Source organism: Gymnogyps californianus, chromosome 6 (assembly GCF_018139145.2).
Source record: "Gymnogyps californianus isolate 813 chromosome 6, ASM1813914v2, whole genome shotgun sequence".
NCBI lineage: Eukaryota > Metazoa > Chordata > Aves > Accipitriformes > Cathartidae > Gymnogyps > Gymnogyps californianus.
In genome coordinates, this window is record NC_059476.1 from 9644557 (window position 1) to 9659973 (window position 15417).

The 15417-nt window shown below is 38.4% G+C and overlaps 1 protein-coding gene across 1 annotated transcript in view; it reads right to left on the reverse strand.

The window, feature by feature from the left end:
• Positions 1 to 3028: 3028 nt before the first annotated feature.
• FHIP2A (FHF complex subunit HOOK interacting protein 2A) overlaps positions 3029 to 15417 on the reverse strand; it is a 36961-nt gene continuing 24572 nt past the window's right edge. Inside the window, exons 13-17 of the mRNA XM_050899017.1 lie at positions 15071 to 15161; positions 13210 to 13353; positions 8659 to 8799; positions 7465 to 7568; positions 3029 to 7373 (exon numbers count right to left, since the gene is read on the reverse strand). Coding sequence (XP_050754974.1) covers positions 7268 to 7373; positions 7465 to 7568; positions 8659 to 8799; positions 13210 to 13353; positions 15071 to 15161 — 586 coding nt within the window. The 3' untranslated portion in view covers positions 3029 to 7267. The remainder of the gene's footprint in view (positions 7374 to 7464; positions 7569 to 8658; positions 8800 to 13209; positions 13354 to 15070; positions 15162 to 15417) is intronic.

A 15417-nucleotide genomic window follows, 5' to 3' on the forward strand; every position in this document is an offset into this window, starting at 1 on the left:
ACAGGAAGCTGAAAGGAAAATTCTCTGGAAATATGCACAGGGCTGATGGACATTCTGCTAACAATAAAAATAGGAGTCTCTGAAAACGTTAGGAAATAAAAATTCATGACCCAAATTAAGAAATACGAACTTGACAGGTGCTTCCTGTGGCTGCGGAGATGAGGGAAGTAGAAGTGGGTTTTTCAAGTAAAGGATAATGATGATTCAGAGAACAGGTAATTTGTTTCTTCTCTCCAAGGCAGCTCTGCATGGGGGGGATCCTGGCCCCGCTAATCAAGCTGTATCGCCTGCTGCGTGTAATGGGTGCCGCTTCTGCAAAGAGGTTATTATGTGAGTTGCATTTTGGAAGGCTGAAAATTGCTTTTCTCAGATTGCAGCAACTTTCCTCATTTACAGGAGACGCTCCAGTGGATCAGTCCATCTCACTGCTTTCTAGCAGAACAAATACACGTTATTCAGGAGCCGTTAATTAGCTGGGAGTCTGAGGATGTAAATGCGTGTTTACTTCATCTCCTCACCGACACAGGCTGGTTTCCTCTTGAAAGTCAATATTTTGTCCAGTCTGGTTTTAAAAATGTGAGGTTACAGGCTCCTTCCACTTCTCCTGGTCTAGCAGCATTCACGGTCAGGAAGTTTTCACCGACAATGAATATCAGTTTTCCCCAATGACATTACTTCATTCTTAATTGCATTCTGATAAATTAGGCTCCGTAATTCCTTCAGTCTTGGTGCTTAAGGCTTTCAAATCTTTTTATTGGGAAGTAATGTTCCTCTAACCCTAAGCCATAATTTCACTATGCTAAACTTAGTTACCTCTGTTGCCCTCCTCTCTTAATTCAGTTTAATATCTTTTGCTGTTTTCTGCAGAACTTCCTGTAGTCTCGTTATATGTTATTACTCAGCACAACAACTTACATTTTCGGCTGCTTCATCTCTCCAAACTGGAAATGGGATACTATACACCTTGAAACATATTATGCAGATGTCTTGTTTCTGCCGTCCTCAGTGCAAATTACTAAAGCAGGTTTATACTTACCATCCAGGGCTCCCTGTGGAGGATACCCTCCCTTTTTTCAACAGTTGTTATTTCAGAGAACGGTTCACTTTAGAATATAATGAGGCTCACCTTTTTTGAAATTGTAGGTGATTAAGAAGAATACACTTTTCTTCATGTTCCTACAGCCTAGCACTGTAACGGGATCCTTCCTTTCACGGGTTTCCATATTTTTCAGTACATAAAATGTTTTACCAGAGGGAGGGGACACCATACAAACCCCTACTGAATTATGATGCTGTAGAGCAGAAAGGCAAAGCCAGCAAGATGTATCTACTTCATCAAAGTTATAAGACCCTGACAAAGTTGTCAGTTCCACAGCACTATTCTAGCAGATTTTATACCACCAGCAGCATTTATTGTAATAACCAGCAGGAATTTAATGAAACATAGTTCAGAATATATATACCATCCTAGCAAGGGCAATTTAAATAGCCTGGTGAGATACCGCGTTCCAAGATGCATCTTTTTATCCTCACAGATCCGACTCCAAAGGCAATGCCAGCAACTGGTCCAAACTTGTAAAATTTAACTTTTCAGGCTTTCTTTTTTGGCATTCCCAAGAAGCTTATGACACCTGAAAACTTCAATTCACCATATGCTTCACTTGATTCCTAAACTGCTCTCCAGTTCTCTTTCTCATCCTTCAAAGGGAACCTTGGCCAATAAAGGATGCGCCAGGAACATATAGGTTTAGGCCAAAAGGCGCTCATACAAGTTGTGACAGATTCACTTCTCTGAGCATTAATCCACTTTAATCCAATCGGATCACATACCAAACTAGCAAAATCCTTGAGGCTTTGACAGCACCAGTTCTGTTAAAATTTAAAGGTTAACAAATTCAGTAGATCCTGTGCTACTTGTATCTACATTGAGAACTCCGACTGAGAATCTGTAAAATGAGTTAATGAATATGAAGTAGAAACCACACACTGATAATACGAGTTTTTTTTCCCCAGTAGAATGTAGAGCCCCAAAATCTTGCATCAGAATGCAAGTGCCATAAGATTATCATGCAGTTGTTTCATCATGAAATGACTTTCATTAAAGTAAGAGAAAAATACAAGAAGATATAAAATGTGCAATTTTGATACAACTTCCTCACTGCTTGAGGAAGCAAAGCGTCCCTAAATTTCTAAATGCCTCATGCAGGCAGAGCAAATAAATGATCTGGGGTGGGAGATGACAATCTCTGAGACCCAAGAGGATGGGGGAAAGATGCTGAGAGCTATAAAAAAAGCTGTCAAGTGTATCATCTTGATGTAGCGCTCTTCTTGTTAAAGATGCAAGAGCACTTGCAGCTGTTAAATACTGCGAAGGAGAAACAGCTTAACATCCAAGTGTAGCCCTCAGAGGGGATCTTACAGAGCAATGAGATTTTTAAAAAGCTGATGAAAATCTGAAGGACACCAAAACTAGATGAGATACTAAGCAAAAATACCCATCAAATACAATTCTAAAATATATAAAAACCTATGTATAAAAGCTTTCCTCAAAGGCCCTGAAGGAAGAAATGATGCTTACTCACGTACATGACATTTGTACCCAATTCAATAAACTAATGTTGTGACTGACGTACTCTGCACTCACATGCAAAAGAAAACCAAGGTCTTGACCAGCTGCAGTCTTGAAAGATATTAGGGCTGTCAGGAAGAGCAGACGTTAATCTGTGTTCAGGATGACTCCATCCTGGCCATTTCCCTTAGCTTACAATCTTCATGGGCAAGAGCATGCTGATTCACTCCGAGCCCTGCACAGTACAGTACAGTAGAGTACAGGAAACAGGTTTATCCCAGAAGATGCTGCAGTGACAGACTCAAAATAAATGAAAGGACTTCAGGATGTAATAAAAATAAATGAAGGGACTTCAGGATCAAAGGCATGATGTAAAATGTTAAAACATTTTCTGTCTCAAGGTCATCCATATAAAACCTATTATGGATTCTGTAATAACAGAAGCAGTCGCTTCGATGAAATTAATTTATTTTGAGAATATCCCTTTTAATCCTCCATGCATTTTTTAGCACAAAAAGTTGGAATTTATCACAACCTCCTTCATAAAACTTAATATTGTATGTCTGGTAATGTGGCTGTTTCAACAATTCCTCATTGGAAGTCCCACACTTGTGAAACCTTGGCAACACTGTCAGTAAGTGACCTACACAAAGTTTAATAGAAAAATTTTACTGAATATCCTCTGTTTAATGTAAACAAGGCAGGAGGCAAAACAAAGAATATATATTTTATATAGTTACACTATTTTACAGGGCACAGAAAGCATTCAGGATCATGGTTTGAAAACCGTGTATGATACGCAATATCAGATATGGATTTTCCATGTAGCCCCAAGTCTACTACATAATCCTTCGATTTTACCTAGCACTTCGATTTAGTATTTCTTTTAGCAAGACAAATAGCAATAATAAAATGCCATCTGTGAAATTACACAGCAGGTTATGGTAGAAATTACCATGCATTTACAAAGCCATTCCATGATTACTTGTGCCCTGTAAAATCAAGTGTGACAATCTTTACACTAATCGTAGTGTAAGCAAGCTCGGGATTCTGGTCCTTTTTTTTATATATATATATATATATGTATATATATACATAGGTGATGTACAACCAGACTCAAGCTGTGTATCGAGTCACAGCTTTTATATTGCACAGACAAATACATAGTAAGAACATTACACAGACAGGATCTGAATACCAGGAATATTACAGTCATATGAGAAACTAAGGACAAACTTGTTCTACCAGAGCTAGCACATGGCTTATTACAAAATTTTCTATATCGGAGTCTAAATCAAATACATACTATAAATGGAAAAAAAAGTAAAAAATGTGTCTATTTACACACATGTGCATCAGGATTAAAATGTGGTTTGGATCTGCTTTTTGAAATAAAAAATTATTCTAGTATTACCTCTCAAGTATTTCACTCTAATACTAGTGGCCATATTTTCTAAGGTGATAAGCACTTGCATTTCCCACTGATATCTGGAGGATCTGCATATGCTGTGAACTTCAGGCCATATATGTTCTCAGGTGTCCATCTCTGGGTAATAAATAACCACATACAAACACACGCACACAGAAACAAAATGGGCACCTCAATGACATGCATAGATCAGAAAGGTGAAAACATGGACCTGAACTAACTTCTAACCTTTTTTTTTTTTTAAAAAAAAGTGCATGAAAAATATCACCACAAAAAATAATTAAATGAGTTCCATCTCTTAAGGAAGATTAAATCACTTTTACAAAAATAAAGGTCATTGTCATCATGTATGGTAATTAAGGGTTTGTAGGCAGCACTCACAAAAGCAGTTTAGGCTAAAGCAACTTTGAGGATTGCTTCACTTCTATCAGGATGGATCCACGTCTTTATCATGGACAAATTTATCATGGATAAATTTAAATTTATCATTTATCAACTAAATAACATTTGGTTTGCCAGAACATCACCAATGTTGCTGGAGACCGAACAATTAGATCCTGACTTAATTTAAGAGTGCTTATATCTACTTAATTTTCTCATGGACAAGCTTGAAGGAATTGTGTTTGCAGCTTGGTAAACTGTTTTGCATTAAAATGCCACAGAGGTTGCAGCAGTCCTTCCAGAAGCTGACTGATACAATTCCTTACGGTGTAATGAGCTCAGGTATCAGTGAAAACAACAACAACAACAAAAGAGGTGATGTTAATGCTTTCATTTGAGATCAGGCATCTCTTGAATGGCTTTATAAATTGTTATATTACTTGGAATGCTCTTGCAAGTTTTGTTTAACATTTCTCTCACTTTCATTTATAGTCGTATTATCACTTCCAGTTTCCACTGAAATTGGGACATTAGAAGTATTCTGGAACATACACTTTAAAAAAAATAAATAATGAAAATAGAAGATTTGAGGAAAAAGTAATTAAGCTCAAGCAAAACCAACAAAGACCCAAATTCAGTAAAGCATCACCATTTGTGCTCAACAGCTTGACTTTGTTCATGTGAAAGATTGTGATTTAGGAATAAAATTCTTGAAATTAAGCTTATGTTTAACTGCTTTGCTGAATTGGGACCTGATTTATAACAAATGTATGTATTAAACATCACTCTGCATAGACATTTACACGTTCTAAACTATGTGTCAGGTATGTTACATTAACGAAGCTTCTAATATGGACTGACTGCAATATGTATCACTAAAAATTATTTGCTACTTTCAAAGTATGTTTCTAAAGAACAAAAATGAAAAAAGAGTCATTTTTTTAAACTTTATCCTACTATGCTACTTTGACCTGAAACCACTTTGGGGCTAAATTCAGAAAAAAAAAGGTGAGGATGTAAAACATGCTTTTGCTTGCCAGATAAATGCAACGCTTTGTACAAAAGCCTCCCAGTACAGGGAGCCACTGAATACAGGTTTTACCTGCCAAAAGGTTTCCCCAGTTCCAGAACTGCTCTCTCCAGCTGAACCTGTACTGGAAGCTTTTACAGCAGGACAGCTCTTCACTGTTGTGACAAGAATAAATTTAGCCCATTAACTGTGACACTGTTCTAATTAACCTGCTAACTTAAAAGGCCTCTCAACATCCAGGTTCCATAAATATTAAAAAACACGACCTCAAAGGCATGGATTCGGAGAAGAATCTGATTCTAGGTACAGTCATGTAAATCCAGAAAAATTCTTGTGACTGAGTAAATTAGTCCATATTTGCGTATGAGCAATCATATCTGAAATGGGCATTAGCTGTGCAAACAGGATAGTAGGAAAGACAAACAAAGAAATACAATGTAAACACAAGGAGCTAAATTCTACCTTGCCTGCCTATGCTATTACGTTCATAGGAGTGGAAAGAGGTGCTACACAGTGGTGCAGAGAGCAGGACAGGTCTCTCATCCAAGTCACTCAGTGTGACTTGAAGGTTAAAGAACAGCCACCTGAACCGGCCAGTGCATATGTGGCAGTGAGCAGCAAGAACTTCCTGAAGTGCAGGCTGCCATCACGCTAGAGAAATAGAAGCAAAACATGCTGAAGTCCGAATGGCCCTCCGCTTGCAATGCAAATGCCTGCCCTGGCTGATAGTATTCATATTGAAAAAGATTCACTGAGAGACATTTCTGCATCCCAGCACTATGCAAAGCAGGCACAAGTTTTGGTCCTATATACGGTATCAACGCTTTAACTGAATTGGCATCAGTCAATCTTTTGCTGGGCACTACTGCTATGGTTAGATAAGCAATAAAAACATTTCTAAAAATGACAGAATGTTTATGTTGCCAATTTTCAAGGCACAAAAGATTCTTAAACCAATTCAGGCTAAATACCAATTTAAAAGAAATTAAAAATACTGTTTCAGCAACAACTGCTAATGACCTATAATTAACTTCCCTGTAAAGGTGACGTGAGTCAAGCAACTAGAGTTCACAGGCAAAAACCTAAAGCAAATCTAGTTACGCAGATGACCTGAAGAGCAATCACTTGGAATGACAAAGACAAACATGCTAGAAACATGTACACTTCAGATATATTTGTTATGGATGAGATGCTGAATCAGGATTAATTCCATTAGTATTGATTTTATACTGATATATTTGTTGGAGTAATCCATTGGGGAATCAAGCTCAGAGTTGTCTTTAAGATTCACCAAAACAAAAATGATCCCTCATTAATATATCCTACTGTATATGGATTGGTGGATTTTTTGAACCTCTTCATTTTTAATAATATACATTGAAGCTATAGTTGTGATTTCCTTTCATATATCCAACTGAAAAGAAAAAGAATTAAGACATAAAAATGTTACAAAATTAATTTGCTTTTTAAAAGTAATATGGTCACAAAAAGCGAATTGCCGCATGTGAGCCCCAGAACATACAAAAGACCCAACTCTCTAAATATTGTCGTTATAACAGAATAACCAAGGTCTGATGTCTGTGGTTCTTCATGAAGCTTTTGCAGCTCTTCACACAGTGGCTAGAAATGCTATGTATTGGTTTCTGCCAAAATGCCTTCAATCATATTCCAGGTCCATTTGAACCCCTCTCTCTTGCAATGTCAACATCTGGCGAAAGTAACTTGCCTTCCAATTCTGCCAAATGTCAACTGACACTTTGCCAGGAGGCACCACCTCTTCTTATCTGGGTGTTGTCAATAGTCTTTTCGACTGAAACAAGCTAGGTGGTTTTACAGCCTGGCTACTCATCAAGGCTGCTTATGGTGTAGATGAGGCATGATACTTCACAAATGCAATTGCTGCCAGCTCTTTGCAGAATTCTTCCAGCACAATCACGCCCTCTAGTAACGTCATGTGGTCAATGCTGAGAAGGAAAAAAAATCAGCAGAGAATTAGGACTGGCACACACAAAAAACAGCGATGGGTCTTGGAGAATACGCAACGTATTTACTCACATGGGCCCTTCCGGCTCCAAGCCCAGCAGGCGTTTTCTGACCAGCAGAAGTTTGGGAGTGAAATCTGGGATGCGCTGGATTCTAACCATGAGGTCCCCAACGACCTGTAAAGCACAATGCCATCAACACACAAAATTAACACCTTTGCAGAGTGCCTGGCAGCAAGCTTAAATGACAGCCTTCAGCGCCCAGGATGCAGACCCACTTCAGCATCCTCACAGGCTCACAAAACAATATCCAGAGTACCTGCTCTGCCCCCAAAAAGGGTGAGTGGGCACAAAAAGTAGAGAGATACAAAAGGACAGGAACTCTTGAGCCTTACCAGCTGTTGCCATGAATGGTATTACTTATTTTAATTATGCCAACGACTAATTTGTCTTAGTAAATGTTGACGCAGGCAATTGACCAGTAAATTCCTGGGTTTAGGGAAAGCAAAAGGGGAGAGAGTGAAGATTATATTTTGAAATGGGGAGGGCTGCTGGGAAACAGGGAGCTAAGCCCTCTGTTAGTATTGGGCAAGCATCATTAATAGGCTCCTGACCAGCTTAATAACAGCTGGTGCGTGGGGTAGGCAAGGGATCTCTGACTGGGAAGACTGCAGTGTGACAGGCACCCAGCCAGCACTTCTAGGCTGCAGGTCTGGCAGGAAAAGATGGAATCAGAGAGGGAAAGGAAGGGCACTTTCAATAAATCCAGGACTTCATTGTCAAGAACAGCCTTCATCAGAAAAAAAAGAGGATGAGCAGAGATACTCATCCAGGCACAGGGTATTCAGGAGTGTCCTTCGCTTGTGTGTGAATCAAAGCCATCTCTTTCCCATCCAGGCACAAACCTGTACTTTGCCTGTTCTTACAGCACTACCTGACATCGTCTGCAAGTGACAATGTGACCTAGTTCACTTTAAAGCAACGTCATTGCCAGAGGAGATATTTTGCATCTACACAATGAAACTAAGCAAACAAACAATTTCCAAGACATGCAGAATGAAAATAAATGCTGAGAAATACATTTTCCAACGTTTTTGGTAGAAAATCCAGAATTTTGATTTTCAAATCAAGAGCATAAGTATCTATTTTCAGTGAGAAGCCATTTGTCAACTTAAACTACCCAGCAATTACTACCACTAACTACAAAGTTACTAAACGTATCACTGCTGTATAGCCATATGTAAATATTAACTGTGTGTTTACTCACCCTGACAATAACAGAGAAGAGAGACCTGCAGCCAGAAGCTAGGTTTACATAAGGATCCAAAAGGTATTCATGTATATGAGGATGGGGAAACAAGGACAGTTTGGACAACACTGACGTAACTTGTAAATTTACATCATAGGGCTGCAAAAAAAGGAGAACACAGTGCTTAGTTATTTTCATGCTGGCTTCTTTTCATCCAGCCACTGTTTATTTAACTAGTAGAACCTTATATACAGGGTTATGAATAAATAAAGATAAAAAGTCAGATTAGAAGACAGGCCCAAAACCTCTGCTTTCCACAACAGGAGTGATGCAAATATGACAGTTAGGTATTAGATGTTATTATCTGTATAACCGCTACAACCACTTGAAGCTTTTGCACACTTGTTTATTGTAGGATAAGTCCTCATCCTGTAAAACATTTCTTCAGCTCAGCAGCTAAACAAATAGCATAGAATCAGCCTAGAATAAACATCTGCTTGTTTCTCCTGGATAACTGTAAAGTACATGAGCTCAGGAAATTGAGAGAGACAAATCCATGTTTACGGCTAATACGGTATTTCTCTTCTACTTTCTTTTTTCTTGGAAAGAATCATTGCAGAAGGCCTGGTCATCTTGTGGCAGCATGCTACAGGAAATGAGACAGTCCTAGGCTGGGAAAGCAGCATGAAATTCTGAGCTGCTTCTCTACGTCCTTTCCCCAAATCAACCAAATGGGAGAGGCAACACTGTCAGATGCTGAAAGACACTCACCAGTCATAAGGAAAAAAATAGTACCTAACCTTCTAGGAAAAAAAATAGTGCCTAGCTTAAAGGATTTTACCATTTCAGTGAGAAACTAATTTCCATAAAAGCAAGAATTTTCACCATAGCTTCTTTATGTTCGAAGTACTTTTTTTTCCATCTTTGATTCTCTCATCACAGTGAAAACAAGCTGACATTTTAATTCAGCCCAAAATTTGCAAAGCAGTGGAATTTCCTTCCATCTATTCAGTGGTGGAACAGACTACATTGACAAGAAATGGACAGACATTCCCTTGGTACACCCCCATGCCTGTCTGAAGATGTTACCAACACTCAGATGGTTTAACTTAACCTTGTTGATTTTACCTGAAGTGGATTACAGGGGCCTCATTCAATCTCTTTGACTGCATATTGGCAGTAACATCCTCAGTGGCATAATCACATCTAGAAGAGGATGATTTCATGGCCTCAAATTATCATCTTTATGCTCTCAAGTTAGCATCCCACTGAAGAATCAGAGAACAGATTCTTCCCTTTTCCACACTGTAAGATTTGGAAGAATTCAGCTTCAGATTAAGATAGATATATTTAGATATGTCTACATGTCTAAGCTTGCATTAGCCTACTCAACAGAGATCTGACACTTGATACGCTTGCCTACACACAAACATCTCGTGCCATCTCAGATGCTCAAGAGTACCTGCTGGTCTCTTGACGGTTCCACAGAGGGTGGATCCTCCAAGATCTGTGTTGCAACCGCAAGCTTGTGGGAATATCTTGGGCATCACAAAAATGGCAACAGATATCTCAGTTCAGGCAACTGAATCGAGCTTTCAGTCAATACAGTCAAGGAAGCTGAGATGGTGATTTACTTCGCGTTAAAGGAGACACCTACTTGCTTTTCAGTTTAACAGCTCCAGAGACTACTGGGGCTGTTCTGACAAAATTTCCACTGACTAGATGTGGACACCTAACTAATATTTAGGTACCTTATTCCTGAATTCATTACCACACACTGTTGCATTGCAAAGGGAGTTGTCTTATAGATCTTTTGAAGTGAAAGCACATATTTCTCCCAGTCAGTGGCAGTTATTTCTGTACTTGATATTCCAGCAACAGATCCATCCCAATCTTCTAACAAATGAAGCTTTCAGACCCTGGACCAGAGATGTTACAGGTAAAAGAGATCACTACATTTTGAGTTATTGTGGAAAAGTTACTCCGCAAACAAAGACACAAATTCCTTCCATAAATTCATTCCACTGCCTACCTAGCTGAACTGTAGGAGAAGGTCTTTAGAGCTGCCTGAGTCAGTCAATTCATTAGGAAGCTTTGAAGCCATGAGCATTATCTGGTGGTCACAGAAGAGAAGGAAACAAAGTAGTAACACGTGCTGCATTGTTCAGACAGATTGCTGTTGCGATTTGAACTAATTGAGAGCATTAAGGAAAGCTGCTTCTTCACATAGAGCTTTTATTTCTGTCCATATGTCAGCAGACTCGGTAACACAGCCTTATATCAGATAACATCTAAAAAATTTCTCTGTAACTAAAAAGGTTAAAACCAGCAAAATTTGCAGTTCAGGAAATTCTTACAAAATTCTTAGGAAACAGTCAGTTCCACAGAAATGTATAATGTTAACAGGAGGAAGAAGGTACTGTCTAGCAGGTGAGGTACTGGATCTGAAACAGCCTTGAAACAAGTTACTTGACTTGTGTGCCTCAGCTGTCTTCTGTCAGAAACTAGGTTAATGATACCTACCACCTCTGCAAAGTTTTCTGATATCCACTGATAAAAACGGATAAAAACACAAGAACTACCTATAGTATTGTGACAAAGCAAAAAAAGACATTGAACACGATCTGTAAGTAGTACTGTGTCCCCACTAAAGGCTTTTCAACATTTTTCACTTGTCTGGACATTAGTACCCATTATGTCAAATTTGTCATTGACAGGACCCAGGTTTTGTTGTTTTGGGTTTTGTTTTTTTTTCTGTGTGATTGATGTGTTTCACTGTGAATAACCCCTAGGAATTTCAGTTTGGTTTTTAGGACAGGGTTTTGGTATGATTAAGAATTTACCCCTTCTGTCTGATTCAGGCAGTTAATTTTAATTCTTCTGGAGTCAAGAACCATTTTTGACACCACAGACCGTAACACCTTGCTTGACTAACCCAAACGTGTGTCATGCTGACAGGTAGTATATCAAAATGGGCACTGTGCTTCCATGCCAGATGTTACTTTTGTTGTAATCGTACGTATCTGACACTCAGGTGTTTCTCGGGGGATATAACTTGGGTTCTTTACTTTTTGTAATTTATGTGTGATTGCTCAGACAAGGTTTTCATATGCATGAGGCTTGTTTTTCCTAAGAGCTGATGATGCCCAGTTTTCTTCATGACTCTAATCTATAACCATTTCAGCTAGTGAAGTGTGCAGAACATGTTCACTGGAAGCAAAACCCTGAGAATACACAATATAGCAATGGAAGTATTTGGCTTTGTTTTCTGATGTTTGAATTATAAAAGTTGGTGCTCTTAAACATCCTTCTCCCCTGAACACTCACAGAGCTGACCCAGAGGCTACTACTGGCTTCCTGACACGTTTCCTATGTATTTATATGTTCAAATGGCTCTTGTCCTGCTTATGACCAGGAAATCTGGCACTACCACAGCTAATTGTTTATTCTGTAGATAGCTCCACATGCGAAACAGAAAAGAATTGTACAAACTTTTGAAACTGGTACTACTGCATCTGTAGCAACTCCAGCTGGTATTACAGGGAGGGTAATCTAGACTATCAGGGCTCGTTTTCACTGGCAAGAAAAGTTATCTTCTTGATCTAAGGCAGTAACATTGACTTGACTAACTTAAATCCAGAGTTTAGAGAAGGCAAAGAAACATTAAGTTTTCTCACAGTGCAACCTCCTTTTCACCTCCCTGAGCCTTCACTTTGCTTCTCCCCAGGAAGACTAGGTCATGCAGGCTGGCTAAATACAGAAACAAACAGACATCGGGAAAATCCACTTTCTTTAAATTCCTTTGTACTAATGTGGGTCTGACACGTCACACCTCCTTTTCAGAACAAGGAGCCAGTCAGATCATATCTATCTCATTTGTTTGCCCTTGGCAGCTATACTTTTATTATTTGAAGATAATCAAACAGGAGAAAAAAACTACTTTACATTGCAGATGGAAAAGGATACCTTCTAGAAACTTCCCAGGCACTGATAACAGTTTTTTCTAACTGTGAAAAAATGGGGGAAATGTTAGCAGTGATACAGTAAGTTCTTTTCATCTTACACAGTGACGTAAATTGCTTCCAGAACACGACTTCAGATTGAAGTTCACTGAAATGTGGCAGAAAGAAGCTGTACAGTATTTTATTTACTGAGAAATGTACATGCTTTCTAAGTGTAAATGCTAGAAAATGAAAACAGAATCAGTGATGCTAGTACTGAAGGATTCCTAAGATACTATCTTACCCTCTTCTTTTACTTAAAGGATATTCTTGTCTTACTCATTAATTTAAATATTTTAATTTATATTTCTGGTGAAGAAAACATTTGGTGCACAAAAAAGTGGGTAACAAAGATAAGAGAGTTTTTGTTCTCTACTTTTGTTGAGAATGCTGATCACTATAACATACTGCAATCTACAGAGACCTGCACCAAGGACATGGGACATTACACAATAGTATGATGCTGTAATAGACATCTGAGTGATGGGAATCCATGGGACCTTGGAGATCAGCCCTTTAGTAGTGATGAAAGTATCAGAAATGAAATTCATAACCTGCTTTTCCTTACCTGATCAAGAATCCTGCCCATTCTTTCAAAGAGGACTTTCAAGAAGTGCCCTTCAAAAAATGATGCTTCTAAATTGCACTTTTCCAAAGATCTGGGAGATCCGGGCCACTCCCACCGTAAGCAGATGACACAATAATCCCGGAACTAGGAAAAAGTAGTGAGGAAAACAGATTCAAACCTCCCTGGAAACCATTTCTTTCCTTTTAATAGTCCACATGCCTTAAAACCATAATCTGTGGCTACATGAAAAATCTAAGCCCCAAAAGAACAGCCATTCTAAAATAAACATGATCGGTTTCTATGCAGGCACCTCATTTTCTTCTTGACATTCATGCCATTAGGGTAGTTTCAAAAACACGAGTGGAGAACAGAGCTCCCAAAAAGCAGCTGGGGCCAAAACACAAAGCAAAGCCAACAATACACATCCTGATCAGGGTTCTTCTAAAGCAGGAATTGCATTCACACACATTCTTGTTGTCAGTACATTACCACACTTTCACTGTATTATGTAGCTTATCTTCCTATCCAATCTATATTGCTCCCTAATTCCCAGCAGAGGAAAGGCATGTGTATATGCAGCAGATACAAATGAAAAAAGTACTTCAGGGCTTCCTCTTCCCTCTCTTTGTTTCCTATCACCCATAACAGTCTTTCTCGACCTCTGCCTCTGCCTCTGATTTGCTGTGGGCTGCCTGATGTCTCACTTTCAAGGAATTATACCTTGAAAGGAGCACAGGTTATAGCAGTGAAAATAAGGAACACAGGAATAAACAGTAGCAAAAGAGAGACAAAACAGACTCAGAAATTCTTCACTGCATGTAGCTTACCTACTTGTGCAGGCTTCCAGGAATAGAAATATGGAAGCAGAACAGCTATTTGGATGTAATAACAGCAATAGGCAGGGCTATTCTTAGGGGGGAAATATTTTAAGAGTAGCCATATCATTGTCATGAAGTGACAGAAACCAATTCTGTTCTCTAATAACTCCCAGAATACTCTTTTTCCCAAGGCATGAAAGAAATACAAAGATGATATGTGTTTTCTGGCATCCAAGAATAGAACATAGGGGAATTTTACATCAACCTTTGTTTCCTTATTCTCTATTTTCTATTCCCTTTCTTTTCAGGAGAGACTACAGATAAAACAGTATAATAAATACAGAAATCCAAGCTTCCCATCTTAAACTGCTGATATCATAATTCAGAGGTTATGGAATTTTTTAAGTACCTACTAAATATAGCGCTCTCAGTTACTCTACTCCTTTGCATAAATTTTTCTATTCTAGAAGATGCGCAGGGCTTCAATAAGAAAGCTACAAATAAACAGTGATTGTCCTCTGACCAAGGAAACTTTAGATTGTGTTTGTAAAAACGAAACCCGCATTTATTTTAAAACAGTAAATCATAAAGCCTTCCCTACCTACCAAAGCTCCCAACTTCAAATCTGAATGCCTTAGGCTGCGCACTCCCTGTGATGAGCCTTTATTTTTAAAGTCCCAGATTGCATAACTCCTATGCAGCATTTTAATTTCCCTTTAGTCCTTTCAAACAGCTTGGCAGGCAATTCTCCAAGAGAATGCAGATAAATGCAAAAGCAAATTAAGAATCTATCTGCAGTTCAGATCTTCTCTCAGTGTATTTGTTATATTAATATTAATGCATTTAATGTCATCCATTATTCCCACTAGAGTAATACAAGGTGGATTCACCATCAAAAGATCTCCAAAGGTAAGTTTTCATTAGAAAATAAAAATTGAATTTTCCCATTTTCCATTACCAAATGATGTATTCAGTAGGACTATTTATAGAATTGTTTGTGTATTTCAAATTCTCAAGGACTAAGGAAGACTTCACTGACTTACTTGTCTGTGGGCATCTCTGAGGTAAGTATCGTAACCTGTACCCTCCACGTGGTATGATGACTTAGCTTCATCAGGTACAAGACAGAGAAAACTAAAGAGAAAAAAAGTACATTAATGAATATGTATAATCCACAGAGCACCAGATCAATACTTTCTCATCATTTGTAAGAGTGTACACAATACTGAATTGTCTGGCCAATTAATCCACAGATTCTACCATATCTTTATGTGAAGAACAGAGAATACAAAATCTATTTAAGCACTTCTATTCTAACTACTGTTCTTAATAGCAAGATATATACTTCAGAACTTTTGTATCTAGCACTAGAGGTAAAAACCTCAGTGGA